Raw genomic sequence first — 22,861 nt, forward strand, 5'->3', positions numbered from 1 at the left:
GCAATAACTATTCAAAAAATCATTCCATATCTTTTTCCTTGTAGAGATGATAAATTCCGTTCGAGTTCGCTGTTGTTTATAGTTTGAAGTGCTTCTACCATTTTATCTTAGAGACATGTGCTGTGAATCGTTAGCACTGTTGTAGGGCAATTTTATCTTAAAGAGAAGTATAATCACTTGCCTCGTATCATTTTCCACCTTCATTTTACTTCATTACTTCTTGTTTTTACTTCCATAAAGTTTAATTACGCTCATGTGATTTAAACCTTTTTACTTCGTCTTCATTTGTCCATCACATAACAACACTTTCATCACCATCAGATATTTTGGCATGACATTTAAACAGCGATATTTAATTGCTCCTCTAATGAAATATAATCTAAATTGTTGTATTTTGTGTTAAACGAGTAAAGTTCAATAGTTGAACAAAGAATTGAAAGAACTAAAAGAGAAAGCCAGAGAAAGAGTGAAATCCAAAAGATGGGACCAACTTGCAACAATCTAATAATCGGACCACAAATTGGAGATTGAAGATGCTGGGCGTTCAATAGGATCACTTGAAAGTTAAAAGGGCTCAACATAGGTTAAAAAGGGAGAAAAAGACATCGCATGGAAGTACGAGGACGAAGTGCACAAAATAGAAAGCATGTAGAACTATGAGGTCGCATAGTTCAAATTTTCGTCCAAATCTCAAGTTTCCTTATACGATTAAGATTCAACTTGACAAGGTTTTGAGCGATATCTTTGACCTAGATTTGAGCTATATAAGCACCAGAACGTCCTATACCATTAGAGCCTTGTTTGGGCCATATTCTTTCACAAAATACATTATTAAACAGCGATTTGACATCATTTGAATTACACATTCTTCAATAAAATAATATGATAAGCAAATCCAAAAATTTTTCTTATTTTTAATCATACATTTCTCATCAATACATTGTTAAAAATGCATTCATATAAAAATAATGTGGCTCAAACAAGGCTAGAGAGCCTCTTTTATGCAACAAAACAACTCAAGAACTTGAAGATTGTGAGAGAATTATATTGAAGAAGAGGGCAAAAGTCAAATTTGTGAGAAATTTCAATCAAGGAATTGCAAGAAGATTATGAAGGAGACTTCATACCAGGAAATTTGGACAAGGATTGGGAAGGAAATTCAAGAGCTATCAAGAATCCATCGTTTCTCTCTGATTATTCAATTTTTGGGCGATGCGTTTTAATGATTTCTCGTAATTTCAACATATTAGGCTAGATTTTTACATTGTTAGGATGAGATAGACTTTAGTTATGAGATTTTTTACATTGATTAATTATTTTGACGTCAAGTATGTAGGTTTTCTTGGATATTTATTATTGTTTTTACTGACCTCTCAATTAATTAGCTACTAATTGAGATGATTTATTGGAATCTATTGTTATCGAGAGAGACAATAGGTTGTTAGCTGAAAATAATAAACATTGTAAAGTCCGATAGAGAATAGAAATATACATTTATGCTTTATATGGTTTCCATGGGTGTTCTAAACCATTTAATATATTTATCATGTTCGCATATTTTATCGAAAGATAGGAAGGTCATATGAGGGTAATAAATTTGATAACTATCAAGAGAAGTTTTCAATTAAATTAGGAACATTGTCTAACAAGAATGACTACAAACTATCACTTTAATTTGTTTTGCTAAAAATGAATTAACAAGGGGGATTCGATATCTTAGCAATACTTTCACATGTTTGGTAAAAAAAAAAAAAAACCTGTTAAATCACTTTCTAGTTTAATTGATAGTTTAGATATTAGTATGGAAAACTTAACATCTGTTTGTTATTAGTTTAGTGTTGCTATTAATTTGAACTCAATTAAATACTCAGTCCTCTTGGGTACGATACTATACACACTACTTTATTATTTGTTCGCGATCTCGTTTACTTGCAAAAAATCAAATGATAACTGGTGAACATCTTGCCCCCTTTAAAAGGGTTAATATACCTAGTGTTCCTTGTTGATTTCTATTGGTTTGGTTTCTCGGTATGATTGAAGAAAAAAATTACAAGTGACTAGAGGCAATAGTATAGAAAATTAGAGTTTAAAGTCCAAGAACAAGATACCGGAAGAATGCGAATATCACCTTTGAGAATTTAAATTCGAAATTTGATGTATTAACAAAACATTTTTAATTAGAAAAATTAAATGTGGTTATTTTCAATTTGGTGGTTACAATTGGACTATTTTGAAAATTCACCAATTATTTTCAACCTCACAATTAATTAGGAAAGGAAAATAATAATAATAGCACCACAATTTATGTTTCTTGCATCACGTACTAAAATGAAGGTCCTTTAATATTTGCTTGTTATCACATTTATGTTTTTAACTTTTTAATTACATTCTTATTCCCATCCTTTAAATAATAAGCATATTTTGTCCTTGATGATAATTTTCGTCCAAAAAATCTGTTAGGAGCATACGTTTTACCCTTATACATTTAAATAAACAAAAAAGATGACCAATAAAAAACTTAAACAAAATATTTGCCGCTCATATCAAACCATGCTAATATAATATATTGGGATATAAATCATCATCAAGGACAAGTGTACTAAATAATTGAAGCTCAACAAAAAAATTACAATAAAAAAAGTTAAGTATCTAAGTGCAACAAGAAGCAAAAATTGAAATCCTCGTAGCAATTAAGATAGGAAAAATTGCAGTCGAAGTACCAAACATTTCGTTTATTAGCTGACTTTGCCTAAACTTTTCATTTGTGTCACCCACGGTACCAAACCTTTCAAAAATTCTCATTTGAAGTCCAACTAGATGATTTCCGTTAATTTGATCGTTAGTTGACCATAAGTCCATGGTCTGACCACATGTTGACTAATGAGCAGAGCCATGCACAGTCTAGTGCAGGCAAATGCCAGCACTGGACTTTTGGCCCAAGCCCATGGTCAATTTTTTTTTTTTTTTTTTTTTTTTGGTATGATTTTCATTTATTTAAAGTCCATCCAAGTGCACGGTGACATTTTCTGACTCTCTTCCCTCAACAAGAAATTAAAAAAATTTCTTTATATCTGCTCTCATTTTGAAATATTTTCAAAGTTCATTTCTTTCCTAAAACCCACATGTTTTTGGGCCCTCAAATTTGCAGCAAAAATTTTCTTGATCATGTGATTTTTCTTTTTAATATTAAGGATTTTGATTATGTGAATGTTGAATATTGATAATATTTGTGATCGATTCTTGAAATTTTGATTATTGTCAATTATTTAAACAATTAGTAATGACTTTATGGTGTTCTACCAATTTGTAAAAATTAGTAGTTCTTTTCTTATCAATTAGTACTTAATTGTCACTTGTCGTTTATTTTAGTGTGAAGTGTCAATGTAGAGTTCTTTAAAAGAAAATATTTCGTAGAAAATGTTGATGTGAAGATATCGAATAAAATGAATTTTGATGTTGCACAACTTGCTATAGATCCTAGAATAAGGAAGAAGATAATTATCTTATTAGTATTGTCGTTATGTTATTTTTAGCATTATCATAATATTATTAAATCCATAATCGAAAAGTTCGACTTTGATTAAATTTTGCCTGCACTAGACAAAATTTCTGGCTCCGCCCCTGGTCCCCTACCAAGGACATGTTTGCAACTGGTAAAATTCTAAGTGGGAAAACCAAAGTCAATAATAATTAATAACATCATAGAAATTTCTTAGTTGAAGAAACTAGAAAACAGATGAGCAAAGAAATGCAGAGACACAGATGACAGACTTCTCTCTCTTTCTAAAAATACAGAGAAACCCTATATGCAGACATGCAAAACGCAGGGTTTCAACTTCTTTTCTTGATCGCAGTTTTTCTTTTTGGTTATTCTTCTAGTCTCAAGGTCTGTGTTCATTTCAACGCATTAGAACAGAACGACGAAAAAGGAAAGGAATTTATAGCCTCCATTTTCGATTTGCTTTCCTTTTGTTTAAATCATCCTTTTGTTTACATTCAACAGATTGGAGAAACATGTTCTACTATGAACAACAACTCATGTGATGCCGGATTACACTGTGGAACTTGCCCTGCAAATGGAAACACCCGACCCAGATGTACTCGGATTCAACCCGTAGTTCCCACTGCAAAGGTATTTATTATTTTTTCCAATATTATCCATTTCTTCGTTGGATTACAGCTTCATTTTTATGGGTTTTTCTTTTCTTTATTTATTTATTTTTGGATATATGGAAAAGGTAAATGGTCTGCCGTTTAATAAGTATTCATGGCTGACTACCCACAACTCGTTTGCTCGGACTGCGTCAATGTCCGGGACCGGGTCAACTCTTTTGGCTCCGACCAATCAAGAAGATTCCGTCACTGATCAACTCAATGTAAGTTTATTTATTCACGTAATCAAGTCCATTATTTCAATGTTAATCATCTCGTCTAGAAACTCAAATTTATCACCCCTGTTTGGGTGAGAATTAAAATAAGATTTTTAATAAAATTTAATAAAAGTTAATGAATTGTATGGTTGAAAAATTGTAGATTTCATAAAATAAGTTATTAAAATTCATTGTTGTCTTTGCCGTAAATTAAAATCTAAATTAAAATATCTATCAAAGAAGGGGCTAAAAAGGTACTACAACTATTCATTTATATGTTAGGGGGTGCTTTTAAATGAGATTTTGATGGATTCTTTAAAAAAATAAAATAAAAAATAGTAATAATAATAAATAAATTTCTAAATTCAAGTTTGAGATTTTAGTGATTTTAATTATATAAGGGGCTTTAATGAAATCCATTAAAATTTAGGTGTCCTCAATTATTCATGAATTTATATAAATTTCATTAACATGAGGATTTTAAATGATTTGGATGGATTTCAAACTTTAAAATACACATAACAAATTATTTTCAAAATTTACTATTTTAAATGAGATTTTTATGAATATTGTAAAAATTCATTTAAATCCATGAAATTCATTAGAATTTATAATCTTTTAAAATCCATCAAAATCTCAGTCAACACTCAAACATTGAGCATTGCCTGGGCTATCAATAATTTAATATTTGTATGTGAGTATTATTATATGCTTTTCAGCTGTCTGGAGCAGTTTGTCTTTGAAGGGAATATAAATTATTTGATCGTTGGTTAGGTTGGAATTGCAACTTTAAAAATAAGCATATTATCTCACCTGCCTGTCTCACCTACATGGTCCACATGCAAATTTGTTGTAATGTCGGAAAATAATTGTCAATATACATAAATTATGGTCCATGTTCGATGAAGCTAAAAATTGATAAGAGTTGTGAATCTTATGAAATGTATGATTAAAATTAATGATCAGATCTGACTTAATTTTTTATCAAATGTTTAACTTTCACCAAACAAGAGCATGATATTTTGACAAGTTGATATAGTGAAGCACAATTCACACCATTTACTTAGCCCATGTTTGATTCGAAGAATTTTTTTTTTAAAAACATGAGTTTTGGGATCGTGATTTTTTCATACCATCACATATATATATATATATATATATATATATATATATATATATATGAAAACAACTTTGGTATGTTGGTATGGATGTGTTATTTTGTGAAAAGAAACAACTTTCGTAGCTGTAAAGTTCAGAGTCTTGAATTTCGGTGAGCATTTCGCTCAAGAGCGAAAAATGACTCCACTATATGTTAGCTTGTATCCAAACACGTAACCTTTTTTCGAATTGGTGGAAATTAGGACATGGAGTTTGCAATTTTATATTTTCGAGCCGTTAGGAAAACGTGAAGCATCTAGTCAGTCATTGTAATTGCAATTGGGCTATGTTACCTAATTTAAAGGTCAGAAATTTTTGGTTCTTCCAACTTACTTTTCACATAAAATCCAGTTTTAATTTTGCCGGTAGTGTGAGACCATGGAAACAGTGCATCTTTAGGTTCAAATTATCACTTCAGTGTATCACCCGTCGAAATTAGCGTGATTTTTTCATACCATCACATATATATATATATATATATATATATATATATATATATATATATATATATATGAAAACAACTTTGGTATGCACGAGTGGATGTGTTATTTTGTGAAAAGAAACAACTTTCGTAGCTGTAAAGTTCAGAGTCTTGAATTTCGGTGAGCATTTCGCTCAAGAGCGAAAAATGACTCCACTATATGTTAGCTTGTATCCAAACACGTAACCTTTTTTCGAATTGGTGGAAATTAGGACATGGAGTTTGCAATTTTATATTTTCGAGCCGTTAGGAAAACGTGAAGCATCTAGTCAGTCATTGTAATTGCAATTGGGCTATGTTACCTAATTTAAAGGTCAGAAATTTTTGGTTCTTCCAACTTACTTTTCACATAAAATCCAGTTTTAATTTTGCTGAATTCACATTTAGTGGTGAGACCATGGAAACAGTGCATCTTTAGGTTCAAATTATCACTTCAGTGTATCACCCGTCGAAATTTAATATCAAGGGATAAAATTTCATATCGAATAAAGATGAAAACATAGATTAATTTATAAAAATTTAAAATGTCAACCTTATTAAAAAGAGTAGTCCAAACCTTTATAAATTAGTTTATGTTTTCATTTTTATCCCATAATATTTAAGAGTGGACTTTCCAGTCATATAAATGAGTGGGCATATATGAGTTAGTTGGCTTCCCTTTCTTTCATGATAAGTCTCTAAGATAGAATGAAATGGTTCCACCTGAGTGGATTGAGGAAATATTCCACGAATAAGTCAAATCAGTGACATACATCTCACGTGAACAACACCAACCAAAGAGTCCCGTAATCCAAAAAGATTCTCAGGAAGGGGAAGCGGGCAGGTCCTGAATTGTGTAGCCGTTTCATGACAATCATCTCTAGTTTCTTTAAACGATAATTTTGCACAATAGTTAAAATGTTTATTCAACTTGTGAACATAAGTAATACAATCCAACAATCATAGAGAGAGGGAAAAAAAAAAAAAAAAAAAAACGGGGGTTGATAGATTTGAATTTTTTGCAAAACTGAATTGAAAAATACATCTAACTAATAATAAATATATTCCTTGGTAGAATGGTGTTCGAGGGCTTATGCTTGACATGTATGACTTCAACGGGGACATTTGGTTGTGTCATTCATTTGGTGGAAGGTGTCTCAATATCACAGCTTTTGTAAGTATTTCAATGCCTTCATATTTTTATATATGTGTTTTACTCTTTCTCATATAAAAGCTGATCATGTTTAAGATATTCTTTTAATCTTCCAGCAACCTGCAATTAACGTACTGAAAGAAATTCAAGTTTTTCTGGAACAAAATCCCACAGAAATTGTCACCATTTTCATCGAAGACTATGTGACATCTCCACAAGGATTGACAAAAGTGTTCAATGCATCTGGACTCAGCAACTACTGGTTTCCAGTGTCTAAAATGCCTAAAAATGGTCGAGATTGGCCAACAGTTGACGATATGGTCCGAAATAATCAACGCCTCGTCGTCTTCACCTCAAAATCATCTAAGGAGGCTTCTGAAGGGATTGCTTATGAATGGCGATACGTGGTTGAAAATCAGTGTAAGTTATATTACGTTCAACCACCACATCTAAAAGTTTAAGCGATTCAGAGCGTATCGATATTGTAAATTCATTTCTTGGAAACCTTATTTCAAATATTGACAAAATGTTCAATTTGCAGATGGAAACGGTGGAATGGTACCTGGTTCTTGTCCAAGTCGTTCAGAGTCATCTCCCATGAACACATCATCAATTTCACTTGTTCTTCAGAATTACTTTCCAGGAAATCCCAATATAACAAATGCTTGTGCAGACAATTCTGCTCCTCTAACTAGTATGATGACAACTTGTTACGAAGCAGCCGGAAGGCGCTGGCCGAATTTCATAGCAGTCGACTTTTATCAGGTGTTGACCGATGAAATCTCCCCATTGGTTCGACAAAATATAAATTTTTTTCCCTAAAATTGCTTTACCAAAAAAAGAGATTTTGTATTGCAGAGAAGTGATGGAGGAGGAGCCCCAGAAGCTGTTGATGAAGCAAATGGACATATGACTTGTGGTTGTGACAGCATTTCCTATTGCAAGGTTTGGTACTAATATTGTCATATGTACTGCAATTAGCAAAATACTAACAAATTAAAATTAATCCTAGCTAGAACAACATAGGATTTGTCAAATCACTCTTTTTATTTTGAGAGATGCTAAGTGTACATAAAGATTGGTACATCATGGTGTCTTCCATCTCATATGGGGTGGGTTCCATCCGAATAAAATATTCAGGTGAGCCCCATCCCATGTGAGATAAACGATACCTTTATGGACCAATTTTTATGTACAACTATCTTTATAATTTTATTTTTTAACTTTTTTCAATTCATGTTCTTCAAATCTTTTGAGAATCATGCTATATGTACAAAATTTTTTTTCAAAATTTCTTACTCACAATAAGGATGAAGACCACAAGCCGACATTTTTTAAATTCACACGGGACCCGCTTTTTTGTGAGAGTGCATAACACATTTTGTATAAATGTGTTTGTACACGTCTCTTTATCCATCTTTTAATAGACCTAGCCGACCTCAAATTTATTGAAAAAATATTTTTTTTTTTAATAAATTGATGTTCGTTAACTATTTAGTTTACTGCTTATTTGATTAAATGTTATAAACGTGACAGGCAAATGCTACGTTTGGTACCTGCGACACCCCTATGCTTTCACCTCCACCACCATCTCAATTGCCGCCGACCAGAACATCACAACTGCCCAGCAACAATTCTCCAATAAGCAAATCTCTGCTGCCTCATTTGTTTATATGGCAATTATTTGCCATATTTCTCCTGTTGTGTTCATAACTGCTAAATGATAAGCTCTGTTTGGGCTCCATTTTTGTAATAATACATTTTTTTCTTTCTTATTTGTAATCATACATTTTTTAATAAAATAATATAACAAATAAATTCAAAACTTTTCCTTAATTTTAAACTACACCTTCTCCAAAAAAAATCAATATTTCAAAACACATTTTCCCCAAAATTTTATTTTAATGGATCCCAAAAGTTAAAAAAATATATTAAAAAAAATAATAATAATAATAAAATAGAATAAAAAAAATAAAAAATCAAACTGAAACAACGGGAAACGGGTAAAACCAGTTCCCTGGTAAACCGGTTGCTTCCAAGCTTTTCCTAAGAAATTTTTTTGATATTTCCGGTTTCTTAAATGAAAATGAAAATTTCAGACTGGTTCTCGTCTTTATATACGGTCGCTCTATTTTTTTATGGGAAATGCCAGCTTGACAGAAAAAGTGGTGACCAATGCGGTGACGCACCCTCACAGTGATGGGCCCGAGATGAATAAACAATTCGATTAAAAAAAAAAATTGGCCCCCACCATATTGTGAGTGAGTGTCAGCCCTTCTATCAAAAATTTTTTGTTCTTGTAGCTTAGTCCATTTTTTTATAGGAAAATACTAAATAAACATAATGTTTGACACAACACTCGCAATTGAGACGTGTCCCATGCGAATAAAATAATGCCGACCCCCCCATGCGTGTGTGATGTCAACCGTTGTGTCAACCTCTATGTTCGTGTAGCACAGCCCTTTTTTATAAGATCTTGGTGCTACTATCGCAAACCCAATACAAGATTAGTGCTGATATAAAACTACTTGTAAACCCAAACTAGAAAGTGCGAAGGAATTACCATTACTTTAGAAATAGTAAATGGCTCCTATACACAGACCTAATACAACAGACAAAATGAGGCACTGATCAAAAAGTAAAAGATAAAAACCAACCTTTTATGTATTTATATAATTTATTTGAATGGGAACTCCAAAGGAAACAAGAACGAGCACTTATCCTCAACCTTGACCCAATTATAGAAACAAAATATGTAAATTCCCTACTCTTTAATTGGGCTTCATCGACTTCTCTGATATTATTAAGCATTCTCACTGCAACTCTCCTACAGGTGCTTCATTGAGCCACAAGAAATGAATGAAGTCGTACAACTTTGCACTCACACTAACCTGCCGGGAAAAGGAGAGAGTTTTCATAAAGTCAACTAACATTTCACAAAAGAATGCCATATCAGCCAATAATTATACAGGCTTGAATATATGAAATTTTAATTGTTTCTCAAAGATACATTATGAATTACAGTGTATTTGTCATACCTTGTAAGGTGTTGGGTTCAACCTTCTCATGTGATCAGGCCGCATCTGTCCCAGTTGTTTAATACAGCGTTCTCTGATGAGTTTAATGGATGGCAACTCTTCTCTGTCTTTTCCTTCAGCAAGCAAAAACACGAAGCAACATTTCTCGGTTCAGTAATTAACAAAAGTAGCTTTTGAAATGCTCATGTTATTCACAGTGCATGTTTGGCATGGAATATTACATTGTATTGGGCTTTATAGTAGACAGCATCTTTAAATATGGGGCACCAAAGTTTAAATATGTGAAATTTTTACAGGAACCAGAGAAAAATGTTGCAACATCTTTGTCACCTATGATGCGGATTACTGTTATTCTTAATAACAGGCATGCTTTTTGTAATCATGTGTCGTGGTATATGGGAGTAGGCATGTTAAACAATACCCTTTTATTTCCTTTAAGAAGTTTTAAAAAACACAAAACAAGCAGGTAGAATTTATCTTGAACACTAGAATTTTTCCAATACAGAATCGTCTTTAGGGGTCGATTCTTGTGTGGGAAAAAAAGGAACTGTTGAAGACTTCATGAGGAATATATTTTATAAGAAATCAATTTACTGATCACCCGGAGTTTAGCATTGTCGGCCAACAACACAGTAAATGGACATGTCTAGATGATAGCTGTGGCAAATTATAAAACCAACTACTCTTACCTGATCTACCAGGCCAATAACATTTCAGAAGTTCCTCGACACACTGTGGCACCACATATGCCCTCTTTGATTCATTAAATGGATGGCGACACAAGATTCGTTCCCCTACCTGTGTATCAAAGAAGGTAAATTGATGGGTGAAAAGCATTTCGATTTATGTCAAGTTCTATATCATAATCATGAAGCTCATAGCAATCTAGTAATCGAGTTTAACAAAATCTATAATTTCACCTTCTTAAATCTGTACACTATCATTCATTTCACCTAATCATATATGATATGTTTAGAAGTGCTGCTAATCCTGATAAACTAGACTATTCTGCCATTTAGTCAGCAACAACAATGTCCCTAGTAATTTTTTCTATAGGATTTTAACTTATGACCTCATTGGACGACAGGTGAACATACTAACTTGGTGAAAGGCCGTCACCTCCATATCTAACTCTTGATTGTCAGCAAGTTAAAAGTCAATAGTTCCACAAAAGGCTTGTAGACTTGTAAGCTAGAGATTTGGCCCCCATTTTGGGGAAAAGAATGTATTTTGAAATAGTATTTTTTGGAGAGTGTTTAGTTAAAAAGCAAGAAAAAGTTTTCGATTTACGTGTAAAATTACTTTATTGGAAAATAAGTGGTTGAAAATGAGTTTTGAAAAAATGAATTTTTGATAGAATGGGGCTCAAACATGGGCTCGGTAAATCATTCCCTAGTTCTCTTTAAAGGTAAAACTTTGCCCATAAAAACCTGATAAACGGTACCTATTTTACCAGTTTGCGGGTTAACCTGCCGGTTTGGCAGTTTTTCAATATGCGGTTTTTGTTGGCTTACCAACCCAGTTTAGGGGCTGGTTCCCGGATTAACCGATCGAACCAGCCGGTCTGGGTCATTTTGGTAACATTGATAACATGTTTGCCTTCTTTACAATAGCTCGAACTTTTGAAAGAGGTGGCCCAACATGGTATTTGACGGAAAAGGATCACGAATTCAAAGTCACCTAATTATGAATATTACATGTGACAGGTCTTTGATGAAAATTGAATACAGCATACACGTGATGGGGCATGTTGAATATATAATTATAAAATGAACAAATTTGTCTACTCTTTAACAACTTAAACTTTTAGATGAGGCGGCTCAACAAATAATTTGAGCTTTCTTTTTCTTTTACTTCTTTAATAGGTTATTGAAAAGATTAAGATGTCATGATATACTTCCTTTCTGATGTCTTCTACCAATTGCCATTTCTAACTTATTTCCAATAAATCCCATGCATTGAAGTACAGCAGCAAGGTGTAGAGTTGATATGTTGCTTGCTATTTGGAGAATATGTGCCAATACGTTGTATGTATGCATGCATGCAGCCGCAGTATGTATGTATGTATGTATGTATGTATGTATGTATATGTAACTGTTTTATCGTAAGTGTGTACATCTATTTTACTTCACTCTCTTTCGTGCACTAGAACACTTTGCATTAATGGATTCTTCAAAAACCAAAGATCCTGTTCTGAGTCCCACATCCACTAGGACTCCTGGCTACATATCCTTGAATCCTAGCTTTATATAAAAGAGGATAGAACAAAATTGGAAAATTGAAGAAAATATACATGACACTTATTGCCTAAAAAATCATGCCAAGTCAAATTATGACATTTAACTTATCAAATTATGTATGTATATGTAACTGTTTTATCGTAAGTGTGTACATTTATTTTACTTCACTCTCTTTCGTGCACTAGAACACTTTGCATTAATGGATTCTTCAAAAACCAAAGATCCTGTTCTGAGTCCCACATCCACTAGGACTCCTGGCTACATATCCTTGAATCCTAGCTTTATATAAAAGAGGATAGAACAAAATTGGAAAATTGAAGAAAATATACATGACACTTATTGCCTAAAAAATCATGCCAAGTCAAATTATGACATTTAACTTATCAAATTATTTAAAATTTGGACTTGCTTTTATAGAGGATTCCCTAAAATTGTTGAAAACTAATGACACAATTTCATCATTTGGCTACATTTTAGAAGAGTATCAAAGAATTCAAGGGAGCATCCCAGGTAAATGGAATTCAAGGGAGCATCCCAGGTAAATGAAATTCAGAGAGATTATAAGAATACCTTTGGAGGTGGTTCATTTTCTCCTGTCATTATGTCTACAAGAGGGTAACCTTCTTTTCCATATAATCTGTAACACCTTTTTTTACATGGAATGGAGACCTGCAATCAGAGAAAACCTCAGCATTTGAATTAAAATGCAATTCAAATGTTAAGATGTCACGTGGATCGACGAACCTTTGTAACATCTTCAGAAAGTTTGATGCGAGGTTGATTATTTATCTCGACTAACTTAAAAACAACACCAAGAGCAGGTTGAGCATAGCATGTAACCAAATGAGTTCCGATTCCAAATGCATCAACTTCATGACCCTGTGGCCCAAAAGAAGAGATACATGAATCCAGAGCAGCATAGTGAACATGAGTAGGAAATTGGAAATGAAAAATCAATATGAATCGTGTAAAGAAAAATTGGAAGTTTATCGATCTTCCCAATGTAGAAGAATAAACTCGTGGAAAATACTTATTCTAAGTTAGCTTAGATTTGATCCCAGAAATATAGTACTCACAACCGTGAATAAAGAATTACTGGGGCATATAACAGACTACATATAGAAAAAATATTTGACGAAAAAGGACAAGGCAAAAAATTTGGACCTGACATACATAAGTGCATGTATTCACGTCACCAATTTGTATTTCCTTTTAGTTGTTAATGGCCATATAGGTTATGGCAGATGGTAGCCAAGTCAAATTACCAATCTTCCAGTGAGAAGTAACGTTAGTAAAGTCTCCCCACAAACTAAAAGAAATAAAATACTTTGTTTGAACTTCAAATTCAGAAATACAAAGCCAATGAAAGAAGCTCTACATATTTATTTAATATAAGATTCTAAAATGCTCATTCTGTATACAAAGTTTCACTCTTTTTTTGGTAAATCAAAAGAAACCCAAAAATGATGAAGAGCAAATATATTAATAGGTATATTTTCAACACATTGAACATCTACGATAGGGTATGGATCTCTCTCTCTCTCTCTCTCTCTCTCTCTCTCTCTACACACACACACACACTAAGAACCGGAGATATGTCGTATTAATTCATTGGTGGAAAACAAATTTAATTCAATGTTGGAACTCACAAAATCTTTTTCCACCAATGAATTAATATGACACATTATCAGTGCTTAGGATAAGATGAGTACCGGTGCTCATTAGATCATCTCTCTCTCTCTCTCTCTCTCTCTCTCTCTCTCTATATATATATATATATATATACACATATATATATATATGGAAAGAGCACATTAAATCTAGTGTATTTAGGAAATGTAGACAGGTAAGGAGCTAAGACATTAAATAACAAACTACCGAGCAATATGTTTCAAGTTCCACATTGACTCTGACTTCTTGTCCATTGGTATATTGCATTACGAAGAAATATAGTTAGTTTTTCTACAGACCATAGAATCTGAGAATCGATTGAAAGATTCATATCGCATGGTAGTTTTTTAGCTGAAGTGGATAAAAACAATTCTCTGATTCTCTCAATTCCACCCCTAGAACTCAATAATTATCTTCCAGAGACTAGAGCTGGAAAATGACTTTGTCGGATAATGGCAAGCAATTCACTCCGGTGGTAATGTTATATATACTTCAATAGAACTAGTAAAAGATAACGGGGGAAAAGGGCATGTAGTTCAGCGGCCACCAGAACACAAGTTTATAGAGATAGCACATTTTCACTTGTCCAAGAAAAGAGTTACAGCGGAAGTATCACAACCCACGTGAAAATTACTATTCAATGCCTTTACCTGTTTGTTTAAAGCATCTATTGTTTCTTCATTGAGGTCATTACTAGCTGTGATGTTCATGTTCCCAAAGTCAGGCACTATGAATTCCTTCTCAATAGCCTGAAAGAATTTTCGGGCCTCGCATGAAAGATAGGCAAGATCACCAGAGTCTAATCTAATTCCTACTGCTTTGTACCTGAATAAGAATATTTAGAAAAGAAATCAAAAAATAAGCCAAACTAACTTAAACCAATATCTGTGGAAGTCAAACAGATGGCAATATGTGAAAATATGATTATCCAGACTGGTTATGCAGGTTCAGGTTAAGGTTCAGGCATTAGGGATGAAGCTAGGTGGCTCGCTAACAGAAAGCATACTGAAAAGGTAAACTCCAACAGCATAAAAATAAAAATAAAAAAGAAACTCAATAACGACAAGTTAAAAGATACCACCCACATGGAGATGTTTCTAATAGAAAATCTAAGGGCAGGAAGAATTAAGTCAGAATACACTTCAACTCAGTAAAAAATCTGGAGTTGTTCCTTGCCACGATGACCTTTCAGTAGTTTTCAAGATCACAAGGTCTGTTCAATAATTACATTGTCATTCCACTTTCTAAAATCGCTCTTGCAGTTCTACCTTGAGCTTCTTCGAGTTGCTAAACCTTAAGGTTGACCATAAGCCCCTTCACTCCAGATATCAGAAGTTGCGATTGGCAAAACTAAAATGCATTCATGCCTTATCGCCCCGTCTTCATACTATCTTTAATACTGATAAGGATAACACTGTAAGGAACCCTTTTATTAAACTTTTACATCTATATGCACCCAAAAAATCTGGGGGCATGTAATTTTCTAGGAAAGGTAGAGAAATATTGAAAGATTATACCTCTTCTTTGTATGCACCATATAAATGTACTGATAAAGCAGGCATTTCCTAACCTGATTCATGATTTCCATTCTTTAATCTTTCCCCTTGTCAGTTGCATTAAAATGTTGAAGGTCGCTAGCCAACTTTCACAACTCCCAGGTCTTACTGTCTTAGAATTCTTCAAAAAATAGATAGTGTTTATTCAGGTTTCCATCACTTATTAAAAGGCAAATTGGGAGCGGCCATGGATGATTGTATTAATGAAAACAATGAAAGCTTCAATGACAACCAACTCATCTAAAAGTTTAAGCCCTTAGACAGAGTGATGAGGACATCTATTTTGGGCTAGTTTAGTTTAGTATTTTCTTTGGGCTTGTATTATGTATGTGGGCTGGCCAAGCCTTTTTATTTTGCTTTGGGCTTATATTATGTATTGGGCTGGCCCAAGCCTTTTTATGTTTTGTATTTTGATATATATTCAGCCCTTTGTGTAAGCGGGAGACAAATTCGATGGAATGAAATGATATTTGAGTGTTAAACACGTTCTCTCCCTCCCCCTTCTCCTCTTCTCTTCCTCTTTCCTTCTTCTCTGGTTGTCTATCCTGCTCCTTCTATTGCTTTTTTTTTTTTTTTCAGTTTACTTATTTTCTACATATATACTTGAGCTACATCAAAGTATCAGAGAACTAAACCTGGTTCCAACATCTTCAACTGAAAATTGGAGTCACAGAATTGCCATGGCAGTGAAGAAGAATTTTACTGTGCTGCGGTTCAACACTATCAATCTCTAGCAAATATAATAACCGACAGAGCTCTGTATACACCATATACACAACCTGCCCTACCGTAACAACCACCAAGCTGCAACCATTACTGCAAATAGTCACTCTCTGCAACTGCCGACCTCCATTTACAACACAGTTAAGCCCATGAACCTTTAGCTCATCCTCCCATCATAAATTCACAATCCATAATACACAATTCCCCAGCCCACAAAATAACCTCCACACATCTACAAGGAACCCATATAAATCCACAAAACCACCATCTCGCGCCACTACCCAACTAATACAACCTTTGGCAATGAACTGTTTATTTTGTAGTTAAAATGATTTAGTGCTATATCCTTTTTTAATATTAAATTTAAAATTATTTCTATATTTGTTCGTTAATAATATATAAGACATTGACATTGATTTTTTCCTTTAATTTTTTTGAAATGTCATTTTTTTTTTAAAAAAAATTATTTTGTAAAACGTATCCCCTGTATTCGTATCCAAAATTCAGATCATTTTTAACCGTATCCCCATATCTTAATTTTTATAATGAGAAGAATCTAACTCCTAGATATGTACCCATATCCGACACCCACACCCGAGTCCAAGCAACATAGTCTGCATGTGGATCAGAGAGAGAGAGAGTTCTGTGCTTCTTGGGTTGTTCGGGAGCTCTCATGCAATTCTTGTTTTTGAGAAACCTGGTGGAGTGAGAGGATAATAGTTGAGAATGACTAACAGCCCCAAAAATATTTCTATATATTCTGAGTCTACAGACAGGATCAATACTTAATAAGGTGGAGATAGGCTCACTTCACACAAAAATAAATAAATAAATAATAATAATAATAAAATTCAATTCCCACTTTTAACATAGATAAGATCATTTCCACCACTCAAACGCTAATGAAGGAACAAGTCTCTTGAGCATACCCTAATTCATTTAGAGCCAGAGCAACTGCACAAAAATTAGGAATACCACTTCTCATGACCTGTTAAGAGTATTAATGAAAACCACATTAATGGGAATACAAAGGCCAGAATAAAGTAAAAATTGCATTGAAACTAAACGGAAAGTGACATTTGCATGATGCTTGGAATTGTACGAAGCGTATGAAACATCATCTGGCTACCAATGCATTGGATATACATACATAGCCCCTGTTTGAGCTCCCCATTCTCTAAAAACTCATTTTTCCCCAAACACATTTTCCCAATAAAATAATTTTACAAATAAAACCCAAAACTTTTTCTACCTTTTAACTATACATTCTCCAAAAAAAATCACTATTACAAAATCTGTTTCCAAGAAAAATTGGGCTTCAAGAGATATATAGTAAACAAAAGTAAAGATATTCACATGGGTTCACAATGTATAAATGTCAGTTTCAACCATGTAATGTTTTATCTAGCAAGATGAACTTTGTTTTCTGAAGGACAAAAAATACAAGGTTGGCATAATTGCTCCTAAAAATAGAATCAAGAGTCAAAGAGATTGTGGTAATAAAATGAATAACAAGATTTCAAACAAGTTCAATAAAGAATCACTAATAATGAAAAGATCGCCAAGAAAATTATTGAGATACTCAGTCTACAATATTCTAACTACTTCCAAAGTTCCCAACTAACTAGTAAACATAGTTTCAAGCACTAACTTTAACGTTCTCAAACATTTACAGAACCACTACAGATGAGTGATTGTAATTCTCATTCCAATAGCTTACTCTCCTCGTTGACAAGTCTTTTCAATACTTGTAAGCAGTAAAAAGATGTTATTGGTGAACCGTTTTGTTACAGATAATATCAAAAAATTCAATCACAGGGCTGTAAGTACACAGTTCCATTAGACAAATGCTAGACAGAAAAATCAAATGAGCTATGACAAAGTTGAATGAACTATTGAAAAGTTTTACTTACATCATATGTGTCTACAAGGGCCAAAAAGGTGTTCGGAAAGGCAAGTGCATATGAGATGAAAGCAGCTAACTCACTTTGATTCGTTTCTCCAAATATTCCACCTAATAAATGTGACCACTGAACAGAGTGCAAAAATTTAATGAGCCGCTATTAGATATATGCTTATTTAGAGTATCCAATAAGTTAAAATATTTATACACAGATGCACAAATGCATATATCACAAAATGACAAGAACATCTTCCGATATTGCACTTTATAATGGTCAAATGAATGGTATTAGAGAGACTAAAAAATATTTATGAAATTTATATAACATTACCAAGATAAGATATGTGAAGTTACTTGCACATTACAGCAGTGGATATGGTAGAATTTTCAAATGGAATATGATAAAAGTGGGAAAGAAATCCATAGCAAATTTCTGATAATTGTCATAGAGAATCAATAAACAAACATATGTCTTCTATGTGCATGCATTTACTTGGAATTGATTTCTGATCACAAGAACTCAAATCAGAGTTCATATGAAACGACAAGTACAGGATAAATTGCAAATAATTTCATAGGCATTGAGTCTTTTAGATTCTTCAAAATTTGGAGGTGCAAGGTAAATCCTTAGAGAAGATGCGAAGACTGTGTTTGCAGTTTTAACATGAGTTAATAAATGTCCAAGTGAATAAACTATATTTAGTAGAAGATTACATGTTCTAAATGTCATTTTACCTAATGGTGATGTCTCATAGTCATATCATAGGCTCCCATTTATAGCAGGAAATTGAAGCAATTGGAAAGCATTCTTTGTTGTATTGCTCAGAAAATTTGTACGGTAAATAAAGAAAAGTAACCATGGCCTAATTTACAGCTGTACAGGAAAGCCATTCAAGTAAATCTTAGGAAAAATATAGAATATACATCAAGCAGGAGATATCAATTTACTGAAATAAATTGACTTTTCCTATTGAGGGAAAGAATAATCTTCAAATTGATATACTACAAGAACTAGCGAGATAAAATGTTGACTTGAGGGTATCAACTTTACAAAAGTTATTTAGGGCCATTTAACCATTGGCGGAGCCACATGGGATCATGTAGGGCCAATGACCCCATAGATTTTTCAGATATTTTTATTTTTAGTTTCCCAAAATTTAATTTTCATACTTACCCTCTTTTAGAGTACTGTAACTACACGACTTTTCCCCCCAAAGGCCCAAGTCATCAAATGATTTCCCAATCCTCTCCAATTGATTATTGACCATTGTGGTATTACGGAATTAAATGTTGGAATATCATATTTATTGGAATTGATTGTTGAAATAATGTTGTGTATTATGCCCATGTTTGAGCCACATTCTAGGGAAAAAATGCATTATTCATGTCAAATCAATGGGAAATATGCAGTTAAAAAATAAAGAAAAGTTTTAAATTTGCGTGTAATATTATTTTATTGAAGAATGTGTAGTTGAAATGATATCAAATCACTGTTGAAAAATATATTTTTTTGAAAATAATGTGGATCAAACAAGCCCTATATATTGCTAAAAAGCACCGATACTTGTAAACTTATTACGTACCCGTATCCGATACGTCGATACTTTCCGATACCCTTCAATACGTACCAGATACTTGTTTTTTAATTATTTTATATATTTTTATATTTTTTACGTATCCGATATGTATCCCATACGTATTTTTTAATTATTTTATTTTTTTGTATGATTTTTGATACTTATCCAATACTTCATGATTAAAATGCACATTCACTACAAAATACTGTTTTGAAATTTCTTGTGCAACATTCTTCTTCATCTAGTGTCATACTCTTTTATATACTTTACGAGAATGAATAATATAACTCTATAATGAGTTAAAGAATTGGTTTTCATTCATAGCAATTTGCGTCTTTTATAAAAAAAAATTAGATCTCCATTCAAAAGGAGAATCCAAAATATGGGACATTGTTGGAAACTCTTTCAATACTCTTGAAGGTGTTAGACTGCTTGAAATTGCTAATCTATCACTAGATGAGCCAGAGTTGAATATTGTAATTTTTAATAATAATGAAAAAATTGTTGTTGATGTTGAAGGAAATGAAATTTCTACAATTAATAATTAAGATAAAGTACTTTGGTATTTTATTTATTTTCATTATCATGCTTCTATATTAATATTTTTTAATATTAATAAATTTATGTTGAATTTTATAACACGTATCGGCATATTCTAAGTTTTTCAAAAAAGTCATATCGGCGTATTCATATCGTATCATACCCAAATTAGGTATCAATATCCGTGCTTCTTAGATATATTGTGTTTTGACGGAATATTGGGACTTTGCCTATTGGAAATGATTGTGTTTTTTATAGTTGGAATGGTTTTTTTTTTTCAATAACCGTGAGTGTTTGGACCAGCTTACGCGCACCTTGACAAATCTCACGGGGCCCTGAAGTTTACAGCCAGATACTCACTTCAATAGTTCTAAGGGACTCAAACTGATGACAATTGAAGAACAAACCCAAAACACTGTTGGAATAGTTCATCGGAATTGTTGTAGAAATATAAACATTCATTTTTGTTGTTGAATTCAATGATAATCAGTTATGGAGAGATTCTAAACAAAAATCTCCACTTTCGAGTAAAGAGCAAAATATTAATAAAATGAGCGTTCAAGATAAAGACATTAGAGATCAATGGTTGAATTGTGTACATTGAAGACAATATATTTAACAATACTAATAACAATAATATTATACCGCATTTTCAAAGTATGATAATGCATAAGCAATGATTGTAGTAATGTATTAAAACATTTTTATTGTTATAATGTTGTTTCAAAAATATTTAGCAAGCTAAACTTTGCTCCTGTGATGAAAAAAGAAACTCTTCCTTATTGCCCCACCCAAATAAAGAAATTGGAGAAGGGATTTAAAATTGGAAATGTAATAGAAAACTCGCCCTATTGAATATATTAAATGTGGGGATTTTATTGCTTTTAGATCTCTCAATGGTTATCAAAAGTGTTAATAAATCAAAAATATTTCAAACAAAATAATATTTATTCTCCATATTATTTTTGAACAAAATCATTTATATTCTCCATTAATATTTGCAAATAGACAGAAACAATTTTTTTATTTATATGTATTTCCCAATTATAAATGTTATAAAATTTACTAAACTAAGGCACTAATGGAGCTAAGGAGAATATAGACATGTTAATCAATACAGCACGCATAGGACAAGAAATATTTTGACTATTAATCAATACAACAATGTGTGCACTTCCACACCATTGTATTAAGTAATGACTAAATTTGAATTAGCTGACTCCAATGAAACGAAACAGCCACTGAAATGAGATTTTTAGGTAAGAAATGGTTACATTTACTGACCAGAGGACCTAGATCCACAACTCCCACAATTTGCTTTTAATCATATGAAGTATTTAGGGAAAATGGATTCAATTACAACTTATGAACATTACTATTGGCTGCAGTGCACAAAAATATACATCAACCTTTGCATTTATTGCCTAATTTCATCAAGGAAGAAATGGGAAATGCAAATTGAAGGTCTAGCCAAAGCAGAAGTAAAACTTGATAAGGGAAATGGTAACTGGAAATTGCAAACTTAAAAAAACCAATTCAAACTTTGATGCATTAGGGATAATACAGTTACTAGGTATCAAGTTCACCAAGTAGCAGAGCATACAGAGGCAAAACATGATGAGAAAAATTGCTAAAATTATCGGTGTGTCAAAGATAAAACATATAGCTAAGCAGTAAAGGCGAGGGTGAAACTGACAACACCTTTAATTTGCTTAACCATGCCTGCACCAAACTAACAAAATCCTCACAAGCATTTGAGCAGTCACAACTTTGAAGCGACTTGTCAATGATCTCATCTGGACTCTGCCAATTGCAGGAGCAATTAAGATAATGGACAAAACTAGGAATAAATGAACACAAAAATAGATAAAGGGGAAATGGAAAATTAGTATACAAAACATTGACACTAGATGCCAAGCAAAAGCCTGCTCACTACCTCCGGCTTTTGCTACCAAAATGTGAGGGCATGTAAATAGTACTTGGAAAACATAATAAGTCGCTGACAAATTATTAATAATTGCAGAACAGCTAGAGAACACCCACCAAACCTCTACTTCATTCAAAGTGCAGATGGAACTTCAAGTAAAATGCTCAGATAAAGCAGAATAGGTTTGAAACATATTCAACCAGATAACCGTCTCTACATAAATAAAGAACTCAGACTCTTTCTTACCCAAGAAACTGATGCAGAAATAGAATAGCATGTCCTTATAATGAATGTCATCATAAAAATAAAGAACTTATGTATCCAATGTAACAGTTCTTTGGTAAGTAAACAATTCTAGACTAAGAGCTTGTTTAGGAAAGATTTTAAGAAAGGAAAAATAATCTTTTGGAGAATGTGTGGTTAAAAATAGGGAAAGTTATGGGTCCTATAGAATGTGTTGTTGAAAATGATTTTGGGAAAAATTTCTCCCAAACAAGCTCTAATACTGGAGCCAAAGAAAATGCACTGCTTCATCAGAATGACAC

At 32.8% G+C, this 22,861-nt stretch overlaps 2 protein-coding genes across 3 annotated transcripts; one reads left to right on the plus strand and one right to left on the minus strand.

Moving 5' to 3' along the window:
• The first annotated feature begins 3,712 nt into the window (after positions 1-3,712).
• LOC111392231 (PI-PLC X domain-containing protein At5g67130-like) lies at positions 3,713-8,911 on the plus strand. Its single transcript, XM_023017517.1, has 8 exons — positions 3,713-3,886; positions 4,004-4,132; positions 4,239-4,376; positions 7,064-7,162; positions 7,258-7,561; positions 7,683-7,906; positions 8,000-8,086; positions 8,678-8,911. The coding sequence occupies exons 1-8, from the start codon at positions 3,815-3,817 to the stop codon at positions 8,852-8,854; spliced, it is 1,230 nt and encodes a 409-aa protein (XP_022873285.1). The 5' UTR covers positions 3,713-3,814; the 3' UTR covers positions 8,855-8,911.
• A 764-nt stretch (positions 8,912-9,675) lies between these two features.
• On the minus strand, positions 9,676-22,731 carry LOC111392233 (nicotinate phosphoribosyltransferase 1-like). Of its 2 annotated transcripts, XM_023017520.1 has the most exons (9): positions 22,091-22,731; positions 18,283-18,399; positions 17,299-17,357; positions 14,741-14,915; positions 13,164-13,298; positions 12,990-13,088; positions 10,869-10,977; positions 10,180-10,292; positions 9,676-10,032 (listed from the first exon to the last, which is right to left on the minus strand). In XM_023017520.1, the coding sequence occupies exons 3-9, from the start codon at positions 17,352-17,354 to the stop codon at positions 9,955-9,957; spliced, it is 765 nt and encodes a 254-aa protein (XP_022873288.1). In that variant the 5' UTR covers positions 17,355-17,357; positions 18,283-18,399; positions 22,091-22,731; the 3' UTR covers positions 9,676-9,954. The 2 variants fall into 2 exon arrangements, with proteins under 2 accessions (XP_022873288.1, XP_022873289.1); XM_023017521.1 differs by lacking the exons at positions 17,299-17,357; positions 22,091-22,731 and having other exon boundaries at positions 18,283-18,393.
• Between the last annotated feature and the right edge of the window lie 130 nt (positions 22,732-22,861).

The sequence above is a fragment of the Olea europaea genome, unplaced genomic scaffold, assembly GCF_002742605.1.
Source record: "Olea europaea var. sylvestris unplaced genomic scaffold, O_europaea_v1 scaffold905, whole genome shotgun sequence".
Taxonomy (NCBI): Eukaryota; Viridiplantae; Streptophyta; class Magnoliopsida; order Lamiales; family Oleaceae; genus Olea; species Olea europaea.